Here is a 25,171-nt window from a genome sequence, read left to right on the forward strand (position 1 = left end):
ATTACTGCAGCCGACTTCACTCGTCACCCACAATCATTATCGGTACTACCGTTCGCAATTCAAATTGGAAGTTTGCTGAACAAATGGTGCCCTACGTCCCCACACAAAATAAAAATACAAAATGTTATCATTTAGGATGGTAACAACCTGTGGAGAGTTCTCGTAAATGGCGCTCGGTTGGTTCACTTGGCTGTTTAATTGGCCTGATATTGACAGATTCGGCTGAATTCACGACATTACGGAAGTCCTCTGTTTCGAACCCCAGCGATCCAAGAGGAGGACAGCAGGCTTGCACGCAGAGCTGGGCTAAACATCGTCAATCGTACACGGTGGGGGTGACGAGGTTTGCTTGTCGGCTTGGTTTCGGTATCATCTGGATTATAAATGTTAATCTAGCGCTAGTTATTATTATTGAAGTTAGGCCTTTATGATTCTGACCGGTAGTTAATAATCCATGTAAAAATATCACAAATTCTCCGAAAATACCAGCCCAAAATACCATAAATTTGAAAGTTCACAATGAATTTCGTTCAAAATAAGTTACTACCATGAGAGATACATTGACAAAAAATTAGTTTATTGAAATATATACTTTTACTGTTTTGTAACCTTTCACACGCGAGTCGGACCCTTCTCCAACCCAAAAGCCCGCATAGGTATAGTAGGTAGTCCGGGACGACGCTATTACCACCTCCCAGAATTGACATCCACTATTGTTCTTGAGATAATATACTAGCTTGTTTAACCATTTAACCATTTCGTTCATCACTCATTCATTCATTGGAAACAGACGCTAAATTAAAAGCTGAGCTATATTCATTCGCAAATTGAATCATCGATGAAGCTTCGTTTTAGGTACAGGAAGTGGAGAAATGCCGAAGCTTCGATTGGATTTCTGAGGAAGGGGGAGTAGGGTTTAGTAGGGTTGGAATCTAAGAGGCGGAGGGGTTCTTAAAATCGAACATCTCACTACTACAGACACCATCGGGATCGAGCTCACGATGGCAATGCGATCGTCTCACCGGCAGCGTTCAACCGGCGACGATTGACTTGGGTTTCTACTTAATATAGGTATATCTTAAACTGCTCGTTTGTTTCATTGTTTCCTGCGTTTACACATGTATGAGAGTAATCATAATAGTACAAAAAAGCCTACCAAACTACCATGTGTGGATGTGTGAGTGTGTGTTTGTGTGTTCTACGTTTTACCTAGAATATAATATTATATCGACAAAATAGCGAGCGAAACCTAAAGCATTATTCCTAAATAGAAGATGGATGACAGTTAAAAGAAATTACATTTGTAGGTTCTGTCAGCGTCCCCGAGGACGGGACAATTCGTCCCGGAAACTAATGCATTATTCGCGAATGAACAGGAGCGTTGGAAGAGTCGTGACCTCGCCCCGCCCCGAAGGAGGGAGGTCTGCCCCTCGAACAAAACAATTGCTACGAGAAAAACTAAAATACCTAAAAAGTCTAAAACATTAGTCGTAAAATTAGATACGATTACCACACAACTGATCCACGCTTAGACATCGTCCGCATGCAACCGATCGTCCAGCGTTCCGTCGATGGTGATCAGATTCGTTCCGGAAAGGTCCAACTGATCGCTGATGTCGATTCCGGTTCCATCGCCCACCCCGATACCGGTCAGTTCCAATCCGGACGGGTTCCCGTGCACGCCAGCAGCACTACTGCTCATGATGTTAGTGATGCCACTCGTCGACATGGTCGTCGTCGTCGGATTGAACAGTGCGTGACCCATCAGGCTCGAGGGGGTGGCCATACTCAACGAATTGAGCGACGTTTGCGTCAGCAGAGCGTCCGGAGGTTTGTGAGTAAGCAGACTGTTTAGGCCACTGTCCGTTCGGATCATGTTGGACAGGGTGGGGCTGCAGGATACGTCACCGAGATGGGTTGCATAGATGCCGACCACTTTATTCGGACGTGGGAAGAGATGGAAATTGAGTGATTTAAACAAAAAATGACACAATCTATTGGATCTTACCATGTATCGTCCCTCCGTTGGCAAGACTACTGCCCGGGACGGAGTACTGTGTGGTGGAACCTGCCCCCACCGGCGTTCCCGCATCCAAGCTCGCCTGCGTGATGTAGCTGAAGCCATTGGAATCGAGAAGTCCTCCGCTCGGCACGATGTCCATCCCTTCGGAACTGCAGATTTGATTTGTACTATTCAGCACATTAGCTATCGAAGTGGGGGTAATCTTAAGCGTCGATCCACCCGGCAGGTGACTGATCTGAGTTAATCCCTTTCCGCCGGTGCTGACCGCCGTTAGTCCTGAACTCTGCGCTTGACTACTGGTGCTGGCCATCGACGGTTGGAAATGATTCCCCCCACCGCTGACGGAGCTCACCGTCTGAGAACCCAACACAGTCGTCGTGGTCGTAGTCAGTGTTTCTTCGTCGTTCGGGTTGTGAAGATTAATTTCCAGATTCTGCAACTCAGGAATGTGAGGACGAACCTGAAAAACAAGTAGTCAAAAAACCTGGTCGACCCTAAACAAAAGCACTGCAATTCTCACCTTCATACCATCAGCCCGATGGGGATTCCGACAGCCCCGGCACTTGCAGTCGACGCAGGACTTGGAATCGACATAGCACGGGCATCGCTGGCCGCAGCAGGTCAGCTTTCCCGGTGTGGCCGTTGCATTACCACACCGGCATCCTCTTCGTTTCAGCAGCTGCTTCGCCGTTTGCTTGCTGACGGCCCCGGCGCTGACGACCGTGACATTCCCCTGGCCTACCTGTCCACCCCCGCTGGTCGCCAGTCCCGTCGTCGTCTGTGGCATTTTGAATCCACTCATGGCGGCAGAATTGTCGGCCAACGTTTTGGCCAGCTTGATCTGGCCTTCCTTGTCCAGCGTATGGATCGTGGCCTTCCGTTGGATGTGCGGCGGGTCTGTTTTCCTTTTGATCGTAATTTTATTGCCATTCCCCGCGTACAGCACCGAATACATGGTGGACCCATTGGACACGGTTTTGATCGGTGCCGAACGGAATTTGATTTCCTTCTGTTGCTGCTGCTGTTGTTGTTGTTGTTGCTGTTGTTGTTGGTGTTGGTGGTGGTGCTGCTGTTGCTGTTGCTGATGATGATGATGTTGCTGTTGGCGGTTCGGATTCGCATGTTGATGGAGCTGTTGATGGTGCTGCTGCTGCTGCTGCTGCTGCAGTTGCTGTTGCTTGTCGGCAAGGGTGATTAGACCGGTGCTAGTACCGATGGGAGCTGCCGTTTGATGAACTTTGGCTTGCACTTGAACACCGGTCCCGCTGGAAGTTATGATCATCTGTTGACTCTGCGATTGACCTCCGAGGGAGACGGGCTGTGGAGGAGAGTAAAGCGGTAGGGATTAGTTGATGTCGAATTGATTACGAAAGTTGGGTTTAGACAGGGAAAGTCAATTGATCAGGTCAGTTGAATTCAACTGACTTGAACGTGAATTGATCGTGTGAACTTGATCAACTCACTTGAATTGAAAAAAGTTGAACCAGGCTCAACTTTTCAAGCCAATTGAATTCAACTGAGTTGATCATTTAACTTGCCTAGTCTAAACCCAGCTTTATGGTATAGAATAGAACTAGTCTGTGTAGGTGAATAATGGCAAATCCGGGATAGGAACAGAAGGCCGAATCACGAAAGGGCAAACTGTTAGTTATTCCGGTTTCCGTTTTGGGTCACTCTGGAATGGCATTCGGCTTTATTGTTCTGTAATAATTATTAAAGGTTTCTAGATCGCAATTGAAACACGTCTAGTTATGACTCGGGTATCTAGTATAAGAGAGGAGCGGACTGGCTGGATTTGAGCCAAACGAACTGTCAAAGCCAGATGTTGGCGTAGTAGGCAATCAGTCGTCGCTTTCCCCTGGCAACGACCCGTTACCTGTTTGTGAAAATTAATAGCTGTTCATTCCACAATCGCACTTCGTGTAGTACAGACGTTTAAATAAACTTTTCTCCGTTTTTCTTGTTAAACCATATACTTCGTTTGGAGTCTCCCGTTTGTCCCTTCAAGAGGTTATAGGCACCACCGCGAAGGACGTTTCGTGCAACATACCGTTGCTGCGTGGAAGCGGAGCTGACTTCCAAAACTGGAGTTATCGAGTGCGCCTGTTCCTGGAAGTCAAAGGCGTCGCGGATGTGCTGACCGAGGTGGCTCCAACGGAACAAGCTGCAAAGAAGAAGTTTGAAGAAACGGACCGGATCTCTAAGGCGTTGCTGGTGGGTTGCCTGTCGGACGAATGCCTCGAGATCGTTCGAGATCGTTAGTATGGAAGCAGTTGCCTCGTTTGCGGATGAAGGAAGGGGACATGCGGACGCATCTACTTGAATTCGACGGGCTCGTGAGAAAATTGAAGACGGCCGGAGCAACTCTGGCGGAAAGGGATCTGGTGTCGCAGCTTTTCTTGACGCTTCCAGACTCTTTTGATCCCCTAGGCATGGCCCTGGAGAACGTCGTGGAAGAAGACCTGAATTTGGAAACCTGAAACAAGCAGCGTCTATAGGCTGAAGAAAGGAAGCGATCCGACCGGCAGGGCGATTCAGTTGAAGACAAGTTGGCAGCGTTCTCGGGTGAATCAAGATCCCAAAAGAATTCCCAGAAATTTATCGGTAAGTGCCACAAATGCGGGCGTCGCGGCCATATGAAAAAGGGTTGTCGCCAGCGTGAAGCCAATTCAGCGAAGAAGGATGCCATCAGTTTCATGGCCGATGCAAACATTGCGGAAAAGCGGCCTGGACGAATCCTTTTCATGCTTGATTCCGGGTGCAGTGACCACCTGGTTGGCGACAAGTTCGTTTTTGCTGCCTCGAAGAAGATGACCAGTCGCGTGGAGATCAAGGTCGCCAAGGAAGGAGAAGCTATGCTTGCTGAACAGATTGGCGAAATCAACGTGACCAGCAACAAAGGTGTACATTTCAATATGAAGAATGTGCTCTACGTTCCAGAACTACGTGAAAACCTGATATCCGTCAGGAAGATGGCCAATGCTGGGATCGATGTCTTGTTCTCTGGAAACGTAGCAGTTCTGAAGAAAAGTGGTAAGTTACTGGCCACTGGACACCTTCGAGGCAGCTTGAGCTTGAGCAGTCGTTGGAGGAAGTTGAAGCGAATCACTGCGAAGTATCGATTGGAAACCTGTGGCATCGTCGACTGGGGCATATCGGCCAACGCGGATTGAAGACCATGGCCCGGAAAGGAATGCTGAAAGGTATGAATGAAAAAACAACCAAAATTGATTTCTGCGACGCTTGCGTGCAAGCCAAGCAATGCTGAGAACCGTTCAACGGAACGCGAGCTAGGGCCAACCGGCCGCTGGAGCGGATTCATTCTGATGTTTGCGGGCCGGTCGATCCACCGGCATGGGATGGTTCTCGTTACATAGTCAGTTTCATCATTTCTCGATGATATATTTGCTGAAGCGCAAATCAGATGTATTCGAGAAATTTCAGGAATTCGAAGCAAAGGTCACGGCTATGCTTGGAAAGTCCATTTCAAGAATGACGGAGGACCAGGGACGAGAGTACTGTTCTACAAATCAGATGCAGTTCTACAAGAGAAAAGGGATACAGCTGGAGACAACGGTTGCGTACACGCCCCAGCAGAATGGTGTAGCGGAGAGGTTCAACCGAACCTTGGTTGAAAAAGTCCGTTCCAATGCTCATCCAATATGCCGAAGCAGCTGTGGTCCGAAGCAGCCCTCGCCTGCGTTTACTTGATGAACCGAATCCCAACAAGTGCGTTGCCCTCTGGTGTTACCCCGGCTTAGATGTGGTTCGGTATCAGACCGGATCTGGACAAACTTCGTGGCTGCAAGAGTTTCGTGTCGATTCCGAAGCAGCAAAGGCGTAAGTTGGATGCGAAGAGCAAGGGGATGGTCATGGTTGGGTACGCTCCGAACGGCTACCGCGTGTGGGACCCGGTGGCTCGAAAGCTTACGATTGCTCGAGACGTCAAGTTTGATGAGTCGTCCTTCCCGTACGCTGTGATGCAGCAAGAAGACGCTGTCCCATTGACCGTCCACTTCCCGTTCGAGCAAGAGGGGGAACGTTGCCAGCCCCCCCCCCCCCCCCCCCAGATGAAATTCGTGAAGCCAATGATGAACCTGAAATTAATCGAATTGAAGCAGAACCCGACGATGATCTTGAAGAACCGGTTGAACAACCAGAAAATGCGCTCCCTTCGCCCACAGAAAAACGCGAAATTCCTATTGAATTGTCGTCGAGGCATAGCGAACGGGAGTGCAGGCTCCCCGGTAAGTTATTTGATTACTTTATCGGTTATAGAGCTATTTCTGGCGAATTGATTTCCGCAGATATACCCGAATCTATTTATTTAACCACCATCTTTGACATTTTTGCCATACAGACTGTTTAAAGTGACTTAATCCTATTCTTAAAAACTGGTTTACTTATATTAAAATCAAAAACATCACACACATCATTAAACAGTCTGCAACATCTATCGAGAGGATTGTTATAACCGTAAGCTGTACGATGTCCGGGAGTCCACAGAAAGTAATAGTTGCGGAGACGGCGAGCTGAAGTGTGGAAATTGATATTCCCGAGCAAACAACAGCAGTCATTATGATTACTAAACATGTCAAATATGAACATCCTCTGGAGAAAGACTCGGCGATTTGTTAGTGTTTGCTCTATGCTCGTACGGAGGTAAGCTATCTGTATTTGTCCATGGCAGACGTCGTAATGCAAACTTTATAAACTGTTTCTGGATTCTCTCGATGCGCAGTACATGAACAGTATGATATGGAGCCCAAATTTGTACTCCATATTCAAGAACACTGCGGACCATAGAGCAGTACAGCGCTTTCAGGGCGTACACGTCGTCGAATTGTGCAGTATTGCGGCGCAAAAATCCTAGCATGGAGTTGGCCTTTGCAACTGTCATGGATATGTGCTCGTTAAACCGTAGTTTGCTGTCCAAGATGAGCCCAAGATCCTTAATGGCATTAACCCTTTCCAGCGTCGATTGATTCATAGAGTAATCAAAAATGATTGGAGAGTGAGAGCGGGTAAGGGTAATCACTTTGCATTTGGCAGCATTGGCTTGCATTCCATTCATCTGACACCAGGATGACAATCGCTCTATATCAGCTTGTAGTGCGCAACAATCCACGATCGATTTGATCACACGGTACAGCTTAAGATCATCCGCATATAGCAACTTGCAGGAACTTAGCATATCACACACGTCGTTAATAAACAGAACGAAAATGAGAGGTCCTAGGTGACTCCCTTGTGGAACCCCCGATGGTATATGGAATACCTCGGATCTGGAATCACGTACCTTAACGAAAGCCTTCCTGGATGATAAGTATGATTTCAACCAACAAACGATCCACGGTCGTGAGGGACTTTGTCAAAAGCCTTAGAGAAGTCGATGTAAACGGAGTCCACTTGCTGACGCTTCTCGATGCTACCTATAAGAGTGTTCGTGTAAGTCATCAAGTTAGAGACTGTCGAGCGCTTTTTCATGAATCCATGCTGAAACTCTGAGATTATGGGTTGAACAGCTGGATACAACTTCTCATGCAGAAGACTTTCGAGAACTTTGGCCAAGCAGTTCAGGATCGAGATAGGTCGGTAATTTTCCACTTTGTGCATGTGCAAGATTGGTGTAATTGAGGCGAGCTTCCAGGCATCCGGAAAAACGCCATCCTTAAGCGATCGATTGAAAATAGACATAACGGGAGTGGCCAATGATGCTGCACAGTTCTTGACGAAAGACGGTGGAATACGGTCCGGGCCTGGACCTTTCGATGGATCAACTGAGCAAAGGGCTTTGAGAATAGCGTCTTGACTGAAGATGAGCTGCTGCAGGTGAATGTCGTATCTTGGTAGCTGATCAATGTATTGCTGCGGTGGAGGAGTTTGAAGGGGTTCGAAAACACTTCGGAAAAAGTCAGCGAAAAGGTCAGCAGAAGCGGTGTCGGTGGTGGAGCTTCTACTACCGTAGGTGACGTCCACGAAAATACCAGCTGATCTTTTCCGAGAGTTGATAAAATACCAGAACGACGATGGATTTTCCTTGAAATCCCTCTGGAGGTTGTCGACGTACTCACGAAAGCGAGCTTCCTGCAAACTATTATACTCTGCTTCTACTAGCTGCACCGTATACTTGTTTGCTGCGGTCCGGGAACGAAAGTAACGTTTTCGAGCTTTACGCAGACGGTTACGCAGATTACGCAATTGCGGATTCCACCAAGGTTGTTGGAATTGCAAACAAGATTTTCGTGTCTTCACCGGAACAGTATCTTGGATTACTTTATAGATGTTGTCGTAGAATACGGAGACAGCGGCATCAATGGTGGGTTGGTCAAGTATTTGTACCCAATCCAAGGCGGCAATCCTCGTGTTAACAACATCGAAATCACATTGTGCAAAATTATACTCACTGCGGGCTGCTGGGTACGGGAGCGGATGATCTCTCGAACGCGAGTCAACTTTTAGAACCAACGGCTTGTGATGACAATCAACTTTCATAATTGCAGAGGGTGGTTCAAACAGCTCGATGCAATCGAAGTCACTGACGAGAACCAGGTCAAGAAGCTTACCATTCGTGTTCACCAGATCGTTGATTTGCTTCAATCCAGCAGACACTATGGACTCCACTACAGCGAGGTCCTGTTCTGATGAAGTATTGAGAGGCAGAAATCCTCTGACGTCCTCATCGAAGTCCCAAGCTAGATTTGGCAGATTGTAATCGCCCACAACTATGGTTGAATCGTTTGATGAACTGAGATGAGTTACGTTCCATGGAGGAGAACAAGGTCTGGCGTCTTACGAGCTGTCCGAAGGGAGTGAAGCCTCTGAAATCGAAATGGGTGTTTCGGCTGAAGGACGATTCGGCCGGCAATGCGATCAAACATAAGGCGAGACTGGTGGTGAAAGGATTCCTGCAGAAGGCTGGAGTCGATTACGAGGAGACATTCGCTCCTGTTGCAAAACTGGCCACCATCAGGGCGGTTCTCGCGGTCGGAGTGCAACAGTGTTTCCACTTCCATCAAATGGACGTCAAGACGGCGTTTTTGCACGGCGACCTGAAAGATGAATTGTACATGGCGGTTCCCGACAGTGTTGCAGCGTCCCCTAATACAGTGTGCCGCTTACTCAAGTCCCTGTACGGCCTCAAGCAATCCCCAAGGTGCTGGAATGAAAAGTTCAACGATCGGTTGCTGAGTTTGGGATTTCGTCGATCGCTGCACGACTACTGCCTCTACGTGCGGGTGGTATCAGGAGACGAAATTTATATAATTCTGCATGATGGACATCGCTGGGAGGAAGATTGAAACGATTGTGAATCTGAAGAAAGCCCTGAGTTCGACGTTCAAGATGAGATCAGTCGTTTCCTAGGTATGAAACTAGAATACGACCGTGCGACGAATTCCATGAAACTCTCTCAAGAAACGAATATCGAAAAAATATTGATACGCTTTAAGATGACGGATTGTAACCCGACCAAGACGCCTATGGAGAAGAACCTGGTTGTTTCCCGTGATGGTGAGTCAACCCAAGAACCGTACCGTGAGCTGCTGGGCACAATTATGTACGTAATGCTGTGCACCAGGCCTGATTTGTGTTTCCCCGTCGGATTCCTGGGCCGTTACCAACAGAACCCAACAGTTAACCATTGGCAATGCCTCAAGCGTATAGTACGGTATTTGAAAGGGACGAAAACAAAGCACCTGAAGTTTGTACGCGACGAATCAGTGGAAGCGTTGGTCGGATATGCTGACGCCGACTGGGCATCGGATGCGGAAAACAGGAAGTCAGTCAGCGGCTACCTGTTTACGGTATTCGGTAATCCTGTATCGTGGTCGAGCAAAAAGCAGGTTACCGTTGCTACATTCTCGAGTGAAGCGGAGTATGTGTCGCTGAGTTCTGCTGTTTCGGAAGCGATGGAAGATCTTCAATTGAAGCGGCCTGCGGATCCGGTCATAATATTTGAGGACAATCAAAGAGTGATAGGTATGGCGAAGAATTGTGAAAGCAAGAGAAGCAAGTATATAGATATCAAGCACCACTTCATTGCAAATGGACGCATGGAGAAGCTGTGCCAAGGCCTTGGAATGGCCGATTGAGAGGGGGTGTTGGCGTAGTAGGCAATCAGCCGTCGCTTTCCCCTGTTACGTTGTTGGGAAGCCCTCCCTGGCAACGACCCGTTACCTGTTTGTGAAAATTAATAACTGTTCATTATACAATCGCACTTATTGTAGTACAGACGTTTAAATAAACTTTTCTCCGTTTTTCTTGTTAAACCGTATACTTCGTTTGGAGTCTCTCGTTTGTCCCTTCAAGACCAGAGCCAATCGAGCATCGCCTATCTTGATTACATTGGCAGTGTTGCTAGTAATCACCTAGGCATAGGTTGGCAAGGCAGTTTGTTTTGAATCCGCTCCTCTCTTAAACTGACCCTCTCTAGTTATGACTAGTAGTACAGACAGAATTTCAATATCAAATTCAAGGCTTACTACAACATCCCCTCCTTAACCGTGCATTTGATTTATTACTAGATCCTTAAGAGCTTCAGTGAAACGGTCACCCGGAATGGGCTTGGTGAGAATGTCCGCCTTCTGAAGCTCGGATTTGACGTGATGTAGCGAGATCGCCTTCCTCTCAAGTTGCTCTCGTACAAGTGGTGCCTCAGGTCCATGTGTTTGCTTCGTGGCGAATAGCCGATCTCCTTCACCGCCAAACATATCGCACTGTGGTTGTCACCGAAGATTGGCACTGTCAAGAAATCCACGCCACCAACCAGCTTCTTGTGTCGCACCTGACAGAGCCATATATTTCGCTTCAGTAGTCGACAATGCCACAGTTTGTTATCGCCTACAACTCCATGCCACGGATCCATCACAGTACTGAAACGTGTACCCAGTGACAGAACGACGGGTTTTAAGGTCGATGCCCTAACTTGCGTCGCTGAATCAATGGTTCCGATTGCTTCCGGAAAATAAGCTTCTTCGATTTTGTGCCCTTCAGATATCGGAGAATCCTTTTGGCCACTATCCAATGTGATTCGTTGGGGTTCCTGCTGAAACTGCTCACCACATTCACTGCATAAGCCACATCCGGCCGTGTGCAGTGCCGCTAGAAACTGCAATCCTTCTACCAATTCGTGAAACGGAATCCTTTGCATTTGTTGCTTCTGTTGCTCGGTTGATTCCATCTTCGTCAAACGCCGATGTGGGTCCATGGACGTCGATACTGTATTGGAGTTGCTCATATTGAACTGATTCAGTAGCTCATCTACATACCTTACTTGATTAAGCATAACTGCGTCGTCACAGTTGGTGATTCGCATACCGAGTGCCTGCTTGGCCTCTCCCAGGTCTTTCATATGAAACTTCGCCATTAATTGCTTCTTCACGGTATCGACTAAAGTTTGATCCGTCGAAAACAGCGAGAAGTCATCTACGTAGACGGTGATTACAAGTATTGTCTTGCCTTCTATTTTGAAATACACGCACGTAGCTAGATCGCTTCAAACCCATGCGTTTCAGCTCCACGTCTATACTTCAAATACCACGCTCGGCTTGCTTGCTTTAATCCGTACAGCTCCTTCTCCAAACGAAGAATCCTCCCAAGTAACAATTTTGGTTTTTATTAGGGTTCTGTAGACCATGGTTTGGACTTGTAGAATGCTATAAAACCTCTATAAAGTTTGCAATGTTATTTGGGCTTCCGGTTGCTCCATGTATATTTCTTCACTGGATAGCTCTCCCTGAAGAAACGCCGTTACCGCATCCATTTGGTGTATACGCATTCCTTGCTGCGCCGCCAGAGCCAACAAGAATCGGAAGCTTGCGTATCTTACCACGGGCGTATGGGTCTCTTTGAAATCAACTCCCCTGATCTGCGAGAGTCCTTTGATAACAAGTATTGCCTTGTATATTTCCACGAATCCGTCCGGATTCAACTTCCGCTTGAAGATCCATTTAGACTTCAAAGGCTTCCTGCTATGTGATATCAAAATGTTGATACTTGCCTGGGGTTCGGCGCTCCCGATCGCTCCGCCTGACAACATTTTGCTACTCTTCTTGTTCCGAGGGGAGCGCAGACGAGGTTACCAGAATCGTATCAATGGTGTCGTTTTCACTGTCGTAATCCGTTTCGTCTTCAAAATCGTCCTCTTCCAATAGGTTTTCTTGATCTCATCCATTGAGTTTGGCAAAAACTGCTTATGAGCCGGTATCTTCACTACCCTCTACGATTTCATCTTTCAATAACTCCATCAACATTTCATTCACAGGTTCAACTTCCAACTTCTGTTCAGTATTTCCTTCCGCTACCTTCGGTCAGAAAGACGACATCACGTGACACAAAGACTTTGCCATTTCTCAGGATTGCACTTGCATCACAATGTTACGCCAATTCACTCGGCTCCGTGGCTGCTTGTCTCCAATTTCTTGACCGTCACACACTCCCACTTGCTCGCTGTGCTCCTCTTCATCTTGTACCGGCCGGATTCGAGGCAAACACCATTTATGTTGGCCGGCATTCTTAAAACGTGTCCCGCCCATTGTACCCGCCCAGCTTTCCCAACTTTCTGCATACAGGGTTCGCCACAGAGTTGCGACAGCTCGTGGTTCATCCTTCGCCTCCATACACCGTTCTCACATACCCCGCCAAAGATGATCCTAAGCACTCATCGTTCGAAAACACCCAGTGCTTGCAGGTCCTCCTCGAGCATCGTCCACGTCTCGTGCCCGTAGAGAACTACCGGTCTTATCAGCGTCTTGTACATGGGACATTTAGTACTCATCTCCGTCGATTGTCACGCTTCGGCCTATGCGAGCCCTATCCCGCTCGGTTCCTCCAGCTAACAGATACTTTGTCTTCGACGTATTCACCTATAATCCAACCTTCTCTGCTTCACGTTTCAGCCTGGTGTACTGCTCCGCCACGGCCTGAAACGTTCTTCCGACAATTTCCACGTCGTCAGCGAAGCAGATAAACTGCCTGGACTTATTGAAGATCGTGCCCCGCATGTTAAAGCCCGCACGTTTCATAATACCTTCTAGCGCAATGTTGAACAGGAGGCAGGAAAGACCATCGCCTTGTCGAAGTCCTTTGCGAGTTTCAAACGAGTCCGATAGCGCACCCGATATCTTCACGCAGCACTGTACACCATCCATCGTAGCCCTGATCAGTCTGGTCGGCTTCCCGGGAAAACCGTTCTCGTCCATAATCTTCCATAGCTCTTCACGGTCGATAGTATCATAAGCGGCCTCGAAATCGATGAATAGGTGGTGCGTAGGGACTTGATATTCACGACACTTTTTTATATACTGGGCATATTACTCCCTCTTTCCACTCCTCCCGTAGCTGTTATGTATCCCAGATCCAGACTATCAGTCGGTGCAGACAATTGGCCAACTTATCCGGGCCCATTTTCATAAGTTCCGCTCCGATACCATCTCTCCCAGCTGCTTTGTTGTTTTTAAGCTGTCGGATAACGGATAACGGATAAGTCCCTTCGAACGCTCGGAATATCCAACGAAAATGCCATGTACAGATTTCGGATCCTACGTGGATCGCTTTGCCTTGGGCACATGGCACATCACTTTCGCACCGAACACCCGTAGTTCACCAGTAAACCGTTCTTCCGGGGTTACTCGTAAACCTTTCTTCGGTGATCGGTTGAACAGGAATACAGCAGTTGAAACAGCCTCCGCCCAAAAATCGCTTCTCCAGATTGACATCAAACAGAAGGCATCGAGCTCGTTCAACGATCGTTCGATTCGCTCTCTCAGCTAGACCGTTCTGCTCCGGATTGTACGGCACCGTAACCTTGTGGTGAATCCCGGATCTGCGAAGAAACTTTTCAAATCACCGTTTACGTATTCTGTGTCACTATCGGACCGCATGCGCTTGATCCGTTTTCCACCATTGCCTTGAAATCTTGAAAACACTGCAGTACTGGCTGTTTCGACTTCAAAAAAAAAATACACCAACAGCTTGCGGCTGTTGTCGTCAATGAATGTTAGGAGATATAGGCTACCACCGATGGACGCATTCTCCACCGGGTCACATTAATCGCTATGGATCAGCTCAAGCACTTCTCCTGCACGAATTCCGCTCCTCTTGAAGGGATGACCTTCAAGCACGCAATACAAGCCTGGACCTCTGCATCAACGAAATCGATCCCTGCTGCTATGGACCCGAGCATCTTGAGACTTTGCATGTTCAAATGCCCCATTCTTCGGTGCCACAACACCATGTCGGTTTCTTCCTTGGCCACGCAGAATACTTGTTCATTTGCCAAACATAGTGTATAGAGTCCACCACTTTCTCTTCCAATAGCTACCACTTCGTTGGAAGCCAATCGCACCGCGCATGCATCTTTCGATAACGTTACTGTGTAACCACTGCTGCAAATCTTACGGATATCAAGTTGATCGCCAGATCGGGAATTCACAGCACGTTGGACAAATTAACATTGCACGTGTCATCGCCGACATCTGGTTCAATCTTCAGGCTGCCAACGGCCTCTACTGTCGACACAGCATTGTTTGCCAAGCAGATTCGCTGCTGAACCTCATTCGCTCCTTGAAGCGAATATCCAACTCACCTTGTGCGTGGTTGTGGAATGGGTTACCGTAAATGCTTGTTCGATTTGACCTTCTTCTGCTTCTCATCCTTCATTGGACACTCCGTAGCATAGTTCCTACAAACGCTTGCACTTGTAGCATTTTACGCCAGCCTTCCTGAATGATTCCGACCCTTTTTGCTACTTGGGAATAGGACGCACCATCATGTCCGCTTAAGCTTGAATTGTTGGAAACCTTGACATCTTGTAGAGTCTTGGCCTTTACCGCTTTCCCGTGATCTTCCTTCCAGACGCCTCGAGGCCCATTATCATCGAGTCGTCATCGGCGAGTCCCATCAGCAGCAGACTGGCCAACCATTCATCATCAACCTTGCAGCCTGCATCGCTCAGCTTATGACTTGTAATCATCATGTCATTTCCGTACGCCTCCACGGTGGAGTAGTCGCCTAGACGGACACTGGTCAACTTACGCAGTAATCCAATCCACCGTGTCATTCCATCGTCCTGGAAAGCGTTCTTGAGGTTGTCCCATGCTTGCTTCGCTGAATTCGCTGATTGCACCAAGCTATAGTTGATCGATTCGATGCTCAGGCAAATTGTGGCTAATGCCTTCAGTGTTTGCGCATTCTCCGGATCGCCTTTTTCCGGTACATTCACTGAGTCTCACGGTCCCTCACGGATTAGCATCATTTTGGTCGCGAATGCCCACGAAGAATAGTTTTCTCGACCATGGGCAGCGATACGCCTCCACCTCCAGATTGTCTTCCGGTTACAGCTCCGGCATGTCCTCCGATATTTCTTCCGTTTCCATCTCCAACACCGGCCTAGATTTGAAACATCTTGGAAACTCTGGGCCCATAACCTAAAGGTTTCTAGATCGTAATTGAAGCACGTCTGGTTATGACTAGTAGTACAGACAGAATATAAGTTTTATTACACACGGTGAACATAATATTTTCTCACTCAAATGGTGTTATTGGACCAATGGTGGCTATACCGAAGTGGTAAATTCTCAACAAGAACCAAAACCCGTCGTGCAACATATCAAACTTCATGATTTTACAAAACCCGGCCGGTAATGGTCTTATTCAGAGTCCACATTTCTCGACAACCTCTGAACGCAATTGGACTTGGACTCTTCCCTAGAACCTCTTCATCTCATGTATTTTGTCTTCGATGCGTTGATGGCAAGTCCAATCCGCCTAGCTTCAGCCTTCAGTCTGATGTACGTTTCCGCCATCGTCTCAAAGTTCCGTGCCATGATGTCGATGTCATCGGCGAAGGCAAGAAGTTGGATGGACTTCCTGAAAATCGTACCACTCGTGTCTATCCCAGCTCTTCTGATCACACCTTCTAACGCGATGTTGAATAGCAGACACGGAAGACCATCACCTTACCGTAAGTCCTTTCGAGATTCAAAGGGTCTCGAGAGTGTCCCCGATACTCGAACAACGCCCATCACTCGATCCATCGTCGCCTTGACCAATCGCGTCAGTTTATCCGGAAATCCGGATGATGATGTGTGGGCACGTTGTATTCGCTGAATTTCACAGAGCCTGCCAAATTGCGAAAATTTGGTCAGTTTTAGCGCGGGCACCCATGAATCCCGCCTGGTATTGCCCCACGAACTCTCTTGCAAATGGTGACAGGCGGCGGCATAGAATTTGGGAGAGTACCTTGTTGGCGGCGCTCAGCAGCAATCCAACTTGTCGCCCTTTTTTTAGATTGGGCATACGGCACCTTCCATCCCTTCCTCCGGTTATATCTTATCCTCACTTGGTAGTTGACCTACACCAGTTGCTTTGTTGTTCTTCAACCGACCGACTCAACTTCTTGAAGTTCCGGGGTCGGTAGCCTGTCGTCTTCTGTGCGTGCTCCAAAGTCTGTTGCCGTGCCACCTTCGTTTTCCGCTGCATCACCGTTGAGGTGCTCGTCATAGTACTGCTTCCACCTCTCAATCACCTGACACTCGTTCGTGGTTAGGTTTCTGTCCAAGTCCTTGCACATATCGGCTTGCGACACGTAGCCTTTAGCTTCTCGTAGAACTTCCGTGTGTTGTTTACGCGGTACCGATCTCGTTCTTCCTTCTGATGCTTCTTCCTTCGGAAAACCGAATTTTGTCTGTTCCGCGCTTGTCTGTATCGCTCCACATTCATGCTGAATTCTTCTCCTCTACTAACAGTTTGCATTCACCGTCAAAGCAGTCATTTCTTCGGTCCGGGATCGCAGTACCTAGTGCCGCCGCAGCGGAACGGATATCCCTCAAGCCATCTTCAAGAGAGGCTACGCCAAGCTGCTCTTCCGTGGTTAGTGCGCGTATTCCTGGGCAACTTCGGCGTCCCGCAATTGCTCAATGTTGAGTCGCGGCGTTCGACTTCGACGGGTGTTATGCACAGTCGAGAGTTTTGAGCGCATGCATACTGCAACTAAGTAGAGGTCCGAAGTTTTGTTCGTACTGCGGTACGTGCGGACGTTGACAATATCAGAGAAGAATTTCCCGTCGATTAGAACGAGATCGATTTGGTTTTCTGTGTGTTGGTCAGGTGGCTTTGTGGATATCCTTGCGGGGGAAAAAGGTACTTCGGACTTCCATACCCCGCGAGGCTGCAATGGGCCGTTGTCGTCCGATATGGCATGTAGGCTTTTTGGCCGGTTTGCTGGTCTGTATATTGCCTCCCGTCTTACCTGAGCGTTCATGTCGCCCGATGACGATTTTGACGTCCCGTTGCGAACAGCCGTCGTACGTGCACGTTGATGATGCTGTAGTTGAAGAAACGACCCTTAATCCTCGCCTTGATCGACTGCCAACCAATCACGCGTTGGCGCATCTTACGCATCACTACAAAGCCGGTTCCTAGCTCGTTGGTGGTGCCACAGCTCTCGTAGAAAGTAGCTGCCCGATGCCCGCTTTTCCATACCTTTTGTCCCGTCCAGCAAAGATCCTGCAGTGTTACGACTTCGATGTTGCGTGGTTAAAGTTATAGGACAACATGATTCAGCAGCCTTCCTTTATCGAATGACATTGTTCGTTTCCGTGGGTGTGTTTTGATTCTCGAGAAATTTGCGTTTAAAGCCATTGTTTACGTTTGGTTGTTCCGCCTTTTTCAATTGTTAGTTAGTTCTAACCATTATTTAACGTCGGTCTCTGTTCCGCAATCTAGTGCCAATCACCGACGAACATCGATTACCATCCATCGACGGCAATCGAATGTGCAGGAAAGCAGCTTCCACACCTGCGTAGGATACCGCACCTATGGGCCGGGACCAACGGCTTTACTAGACGTGACCAGAGATTTTTATGTCTCAGAGAAATCCCACCGACCTCGACTGGGATTGAACCCAGACCTATCGGAGTGATAAAGCAGTCACGCTTACCACTACACCACCGGCGCCGGGTTATTTCAATTGTTGGTTGGAAACATAATTTCCAAAATCTCAGTGAATATTTATCTTAAAAAAAATCTCCTAAAGAGCTGTTTATTTTGAATACTAATCTTAAAGAAACTTTGCGATTTGAAATCTTCAGAAAATTTAATAATTTCAAACTTAATGGTACAACTTTTGTACAATTTTAAACCCCGCAGCGTACATGCTTCAGATCCAGTTTGTGAGTGATTTTATTTACAGGTACATACCTATCTCTCTAAACAGCTAATATAATAAAACAAAAATCTACTCACCGGTGTGGACGGAGCGCTCACCGTAACCGGCGGCGCCGGGTAAATGCAAGGCAGAATCGAATACGCCGACTTTGTCAACCCGGAACTACACCGATAGTTGTCCTGAAACTGCGCTCCCTCTTCGATCAGTTCGAACAAATTGCTCGGAACGGTTATGGATGTTCCTCCTCCACCACCCGTTCCGCCAGATCCCATCACCGTCACCGACAGCCCATTCAACGATGTACTCCCCGTCGCTTGCTTCCGGATCTCCGCGAAAAACGGCTTCGTTTTGATGTACTCGCAAATGCTCTTGTAACATTGTAACAACATCCTCAGCTGGGTGTTCTCCACATATCGGTTATAATCCTTGCACGCGCCACAGGACGGTTTCAGCTTCTTCCGCTCGCCGACGCATCCCCGGCAGACGTGATGTTGACAATTTAGCTCCGCCGGGGTGTGCGGCTCCAGCAGCAACCGGCAGCACACTGCACAGCTCAAACTCTTCCTCAAGTACGGCAACAGTCGGTTGAGATCTGCAAAGGCACTACTGTTGGCACCGTTTCCATTGGTGCCACCGGAATCCGTTCCACCGGGGCCAGCTCCTGCACCGGTACCGCCACCGCAGCCACTCTGGAACACTAGCCGCGAGGTTGTGATGTACAAACTGACCGGATTCATCGCGGGTGCCTAGCAGTCCGAGTGCCGATCAACATCTAGCGCGGGTGCCACTGCCAAATAGCCCGCGGAATCACAGGTTCTTCACTCGCGCACACGGGAACAGTAAATACGAATCAGTTTTGGCCTACCGCGGATACGGTTTTAAACAAACTTCGCCGATTTTTCCGATTTTTAGCCGCGACAACAAACAGAACGTAGATTTTTGTTGTGTCTTTTGACAGCACTTGGGACAGATCGCGACGGTTTGACAGCTCTTCGCAAGAAAACAGCCAGGGCTACATTTCGGGGAGAAACAAAAAAAAATACCATGGACCCAGGTGGTGCATCTTGCGCTCACTGTGACGGCTGCGTGATGCTTGGACACTACACACACAGAAAAAAAAGTTGTTGAATATTACATCCAAACTGCTGCAACCAGGTAAATCCATCGTTGGTGTAATTATAGTAATATAACATTGTACAATCTACATCGATTTTGCGATCAAAATTACATCCATTGATGTAATATTGTATCTGCTTTTTGCTATTACCTCATTATTTCATACATCAGCTTGACTTACATTGATCAATACGAGGATCTAGAGTCGGTGTATAATGAGTCACGCCAAGAGTGAAGCCAAGTCTACCTATTGAACTGTCAAAGCGGCTACCTATCGTGCAAAGTAAATAAACATTACGATGCTATGAAAGGTTCACGAAAGGTATTGCAATAAAATATAAAATATAATCGAAGAAATGAGCATAAACACGCAGTGAGTGTTAAATTGTCATGGGATACGCTCGGTAATGATTAGTAATGAGAATTTCTACTATTTTTTCTTAAGATAATTTGACAAAACCACTGATATAATGACTTACTACAGCCGCAGTATTTTTTCTCTCGCTAGAAGTCATTTGAAGTTGTTGTAGAAGTCCTCTGTTGCCAAGTGAAAAGAATTGGAATCTTTCGAAAACCGTGATGCGAGTTCAACTGTTTTTCTCTTGGCGTGACTCATTATACACCGACTCTACGAGGATCAATATAACATTTTTTTTGGTGTTTACATCAGCTTGAATTACATTGATCGATATTACATTTTTTTTTGCTGTGCACTCATTTTTTATTGCCGTAAATCTGTTTTGCTGGATTTCCCTAATAAAATAGTTATGCACAGCAAAAAAAGTTGTTGAATATTACATCGAAACTGCTGCAACCAGATCAATCCATCGGTTGTGTAATATCACATTGTACGATGTACACAGGATCAAATTATGTGACACACAAAACCGATGTAATTTTTCTGACGTAATAAATGTGATGTACACAGATGCGATGTAAACGAAGCGATATAATAGTGATGCGATGTAATAGTGATGCGATGTAAAAGTGATGCGATGTAAAGAAGAAACGATGTATAGGTATACGTGGCTGATTAAATTGCTTTGTTATCTTTTTTCTCACATAAATTTTAATCAGTTGTAAAAACTGCAGTTACTCAGAGCTAAAAATAATCGCAGTTTTTACAGCAGAGTAAAATATGCGTAGGAAAAGAGATAGCAATGCAATTTAATGAGCAACTGAGTAGGATTCAACGGCGTTGCAAAAAGATGTTTGTTTTCGAAGGAAAAAAGAACAAATACCTAATAAAAATTGTATTCAATATATTTATCTGTCCTTTAGCGGCGGCAGTAAAATTCATTCGCACCAAACACGGCAGCAGAGGACGGATGTTTACGTCGAGTTGTCCGCCGGGTTGAAGGGTGGACCACCGGCTGGTAGGAGCCATGGACCATGGACAATTAACAATTATTTGGTACAGCCATCTGAATGGACTTCCTCCGGGACTGCGTAGAGCACTGTCAGTTTTAGTCAGCATGGAGGGCTCCCAGAAAGCATGGCGTCTCTGCCTAGTTCACCCAGTTCACCGTCTGGTTGAAGAAGGCAAGACATCTCGTCGCAGATGTTCTGAAAAGATAAAAGCGAAATCGGCAATAAATCAACTGAGACCTAACATTTGAAAACGGCACATAATCATTTATAAACAAACTTTTGTGGACCCTTTACTCGCCACCCGAGGTACGCCCACGCAAACCAACAGTATCATTAGGAAGGGGAGAATTTGTCCCACTCAATAGTGTTTTTGGTTTGTATGGGCGTACTTCGGGTGACAAGTAAAGGGTCCACTAAAGTTTGTTAACGCCGTTTTCAAATCAGATCTCTAGTTGCTCACCATAAAAAGTAACACTGTTTCGAAAGTTCTTTTCGGGTCATATTGACCCTAACACCTAAAGAAGGTTCAAGAGCAAATTTTCATTATGTCGTAAGTAACATTCGCACCAATCCGAGAAAAATAAAGTTTTGTTTTGATGACCGAAAAGTTATTCCTATTTCCAAGTAAACACATATAATCTCATAGTGATAGCAATGTTTAACATATTTAGCAGGGTTTTAATCATACAAATGCAAATCGCTAGCTTTCATGCTAAAAAATACTGGTTTTTGAGTCAAAAGTTATTATACGACGTTTGGTGGCCCCTATTGTTACTTAAGTCAAAGTGTATTTACCAGGATATTCGGGAGAATTATCAATTACATCTCCTTACGTGCAGCCCATTCATCATTTTAGGACTACCGAAATCATCTTAGCAACAAACAGTTCGATTTATTCACTTTAATAATGAGAAAGCGAAACGACAAACGTACACTTTTTACAGGTTTCTCAGCGCTGTTACTTAAGTCAAACGGCATCTCCATAGAAATTGGGTGACTTAATTAACATCGAAAACTATTTTGATCGGAAGGTGATTACGTCAAAAAGCAATTTGACTGGCAAATAAATTTAAAAATAGGATTTGATCCTATATTCGGACAGTATATAGTGTAATAGCAGGAGAATCGATTGACACTGATAGCTCGACTTTGTTTACCTTTGTTACATTCGACGTAATGAAAATTTGCTCTTGGTTTAACATAAATGTCTTCTATTGCTATAGGGTAAGTGAGCCAGTTATGGCACTAGTGCTCAAGGACATAACTCAAATTTGAAATAAATTTTCCTGGTATGATCCGCGTAGACATAGGTATGATAAAATGTATGTTCTAACCTTGCATGTTAATAATTCTGGATAAGAATGATAAATACTGAAAATTGAAATACAGATGGATCTCGATTTTGGCTAAACAACTGCTTCATCATCAAGCTTAAATCATTGCTGACTATTTAAAGCTGAATTTACAAACCTAAGAAGGATCGAAAAGTTGTGGATCATCTGTGCTACCATGGAAAGGAAAGGGTTAATTGCTTGCATGCGTAATCGATCCAGGTTGCGTGTAAAGGTCCTACAAAAGTTTGTTCATAAATGTTTATGTGCCGTTTTAAAATGTTAGGCCTCCGTTCTTTGATTCAGGTTCAGTATAAAATTGGATAACGATAACGTAAACACGAGTAATTTTGTTGTTGTTGTTGTGAGGCAGCACAAATTTCCCGGTGTTCCCATTGAACTCCCGGTGATTTCAAATTCCTGGGTTTTCCGGCTTTCCCGGAATACCCGGTGGGCCAATATTAATACTGTTTAATACGACTGACACCATACAATTAGTTTGTTTTTTTTTTCTTTTCAAAAAGCACTCACCTGTGTTTCGCAGGATCTTGTCGGTCAAGGGATATTATTACGGCATACACGACGCATCTGTAATTTTCAAAATTTACATGTGATACAGCGCTACATAAACATAATTTTTGGTGTACCTAGTACCTGTGATTGGGTGTCCGTTTAGCGTATTGCACGAGTGCTGCTCAGCAATGCGGATGGAGCTGTTCCTGCCGTGGAGTCACTGAAAGGATAAAAGATACAATGATACAAATGACATTCATGTGCGAGAAGCTAAAACGGCGAGGAAGACGAAATTGTTTCTTGTTCGAATACAGTGGAGATTCGCTATTTGGGGGAGGTCTTTTCGTGTTTTTGACGTATTAAATCAACCGGAATGAGTGATTGAACCATTCAAAAACAAAATTAAGCATAATTTTACTTACATGTAGATTTTAGCTCGACGCTGATAAAAAAAAAAACATTCACTCCCGACAACAAACAAACTTAAAATGGCGCATCAATCATCATCAGAACGAAGTTTGGCAGTGTTGCGAGATTTAATATAGCATCAACATTATATGATATTACACAAATTTTGTGTAATATTACACAACTATTTTGGAATGACTTGGTTGCATCTGATTCTGTGTAATAATTATGTTATTAATATGTGAATATTACACAAATGCAACGTAATGGACAATGGTAATTTTGTTTCGGTGTAATTAAAGTAGCGATGTAATATGACATCCAAATGGATGTTATTATACCTCTACTTTTCTTGTGGGTGTCCGTGGGTTCCAGCTCAGTAGAATCGGACAAACTTTGTGATATTAGCTTCGTTTGGTCGTTTCTGATGCTGGTCCTCATATCCGGAATGGATTCAGAATCCATTTTGGATTTTCGGTTTTTCTTTTGATGCCTGGTGGGATTATATGGGGATCGGCATCAGAAACGATGGAGTGACGTTGATACTGTTCAGCCGGTTTTGTCGAGCTTTGAACACTTGCCTTCGTGGGTTGCCGGACCCCTTTACTTCGGTTTCGCTGCTTGTGGATCGTTTTCGGTTTAGTTGGCCGAATTTAAACAAGAACACGCTTAAAATGGTTTCCCCAAATTCTATATTGCTGAAATGAACAAAATTCGTATCCGTGCACGCAGAAAAATTTACCGTCAAAACAAAAATATTTGAGGTAAATTTAAACGTAAACTTAGTTTGTTCTGGCCACAAACATAAACTAGGTTGATTTCAAACGTATTCTATGTTTGAATCCATTGATAATAATGCTTAAAACCAATTATAATGCTTCAAAATATTCGTGTTGAAAATAAACGTGGCATAAACAAGGCATCTAAATTCCTGCGATTATGGAAAGCCTGTAGATGTTTGGATCCGGGAGGCCGTCGGGGTGGGTGTCCGATCCGATCCAGTTCAGTAAAACCGGTGAAACTTTGTGAGCGTCGTTTTGTCGTTTCTGACGCTGGTCCTCATTCCGGCCTCTTTCTAAGTTTGGTGTTCGGGGATGATCTGTTTTTCCTTCGACGTTGGGTGGGGTGAGGATGATATAGGATCGGCATCAGAAACGACGGATTGACGTTAATATTGTGAGGTTCCACCGGTTTTGTCGAGCTTGGAACACTTGCTTGCGTGGGTTTCCGGACCCTTTACTTCGGTTTCGCCGCTTGCAGGCCGTTTTCGGTTAAGTTTGCCGAATGTAAACAAGAAGGAAAAAAAGGACACACTAAAAATGTATTGTTGAAATAAACATGCTTTTGAATTTAATTTAAACATACATATTTTTGTTGAAAACATGTTTCTAATTTACTTTGAACGATTCATATTTTTATTTAATAAACATATATATTTTTAACTCAAATGAACACAAATTGGTTCCGTGATATTTAAATTCTATAAATGATTACTTTTTACACAATTGCAGTAAAAACCGTACTTGAAAAATGTGAAAAAAATACTCATCTATTGACATTTGATGGGCTTACACATAAATGTGCAAACGCAGTTTACACATTTTATGAGTAGGCCCCTTTTTTTACGAAATGTGTGAAATTTTTCACATTAATGTGTTTACGCTGGCTACCGTGTTCTACAGTGAAGTCTTATATTCGGACACGTTAGTAAATCCTCCCACCATATGTACTTTTTTGCATTAAGCAAACAACAGCGAAGGAGTCGCAGGAGGATCCGTCATTTTCAGTGTTTTGTTATGGTCGAGGATATGGAAATACTTCAAATCCCCTTATTCATCAAAGTATGAACTAGGTAAAGGAGTGCGTTTTTGATTAGTATTGTCTCATTATTGGCCCTTCGCTACATTTCAACTTATGTTCAATTATCACACTGCCGTTCTCTATAGCGGAACTACCAATTTATCCTCTTCAGAATTTGTCTCAAGCTGAACATTGCATTAGGTCCTAAGTAACATTGATCGATTCTCTTCGTCGACTTTCTCTTTCGTTAATAACTTGAGCACATAACCGTTTCTTATTGTGTTTGTGATATTAGTTGCTAGATAAAAGTTTGTTTTATCGATCTATGTGCTAAAAATACCTGGGAATGTCTTTACGTGGCCATGGGTATACAAAGAGAAAGTCAACGAAGATAATCTGTCAATGTTACTTAGGACCTAATGCAATGTTCAGCTAACAAAT

General features: G+C 45.5%; 1 protein-coding gene across 1 annotated transcript; it reads right to left on the reverse strand.

The window, feature by feature from the left end:
* Positions 1–556: 556 nt before the first annotated feature.
* Positions 557–19,154, reverse strand: LOC135707141 (rho GTPase-activating protein gacF-like). The gene is made up of 4 exons (XM_065228860.1): positions 18,269–19,154; positions 2,544–3,341; positions 2,009–2,483; positions 557–1,935 (listed from the first exon to the last, which is right to left on the reverse strand). The coding sequence occupies exons 1-4, from the start codon at positions 18,926–18,928 to the stop codon at positions 1,529–1,531; spliced, it is 2,340 nt and encodes a 779-aa protein (XP_065084932.1). The 5' UTR covers positions 18,929–19,154; the 3' UTR covers positions 557–1,528.
* Between the last annotated feature and the right edge of the window lie 6,017 nt (positions 19,155–25,171).

This window comes from Ochlerotatus camptorhynchus, unplaced genomic scaffold (genome assembly GCF_037179485.1).
Source record: "Ochlerotatus camptorhynchus isolate MF236.1 unplaced genomic scaffold, CSIRO-AGI_Acam_v1.1 ptg000304l, whole genome shotgun sequence".
Classification (NCBI taxonomy): domain Eukaryota; kingdom Metazoa; phylum Arthropoda; class Insecta; order Diptera; family Culicidae; genus Ochlerotatus; species Ochlerotatus camptorhynchus.

Coding starts and splice junctions, on each gene's coding strand:
- LOC135707141 (XM_065228860.1), bottom strand. CDS start 18,928: ATGAATCCGGTCAGTTTGTACATCACAACCTCGCGGCTAGTGTTCCAG. Junction 3,342..18,268: donor TGAGCGCTCCGTCCACACCG/GTGAGTAGATTT, acceptor TCTCCTCCACAG/CCCGTCTCCCTCGGAGGTCA. Junction 1,936..2,008: donor CAACGGAGGGACGATACATG/GTAAGATCCAAT, acceptor GTCCGAATAAAG/TGGTCGGCATCTATGCAACC.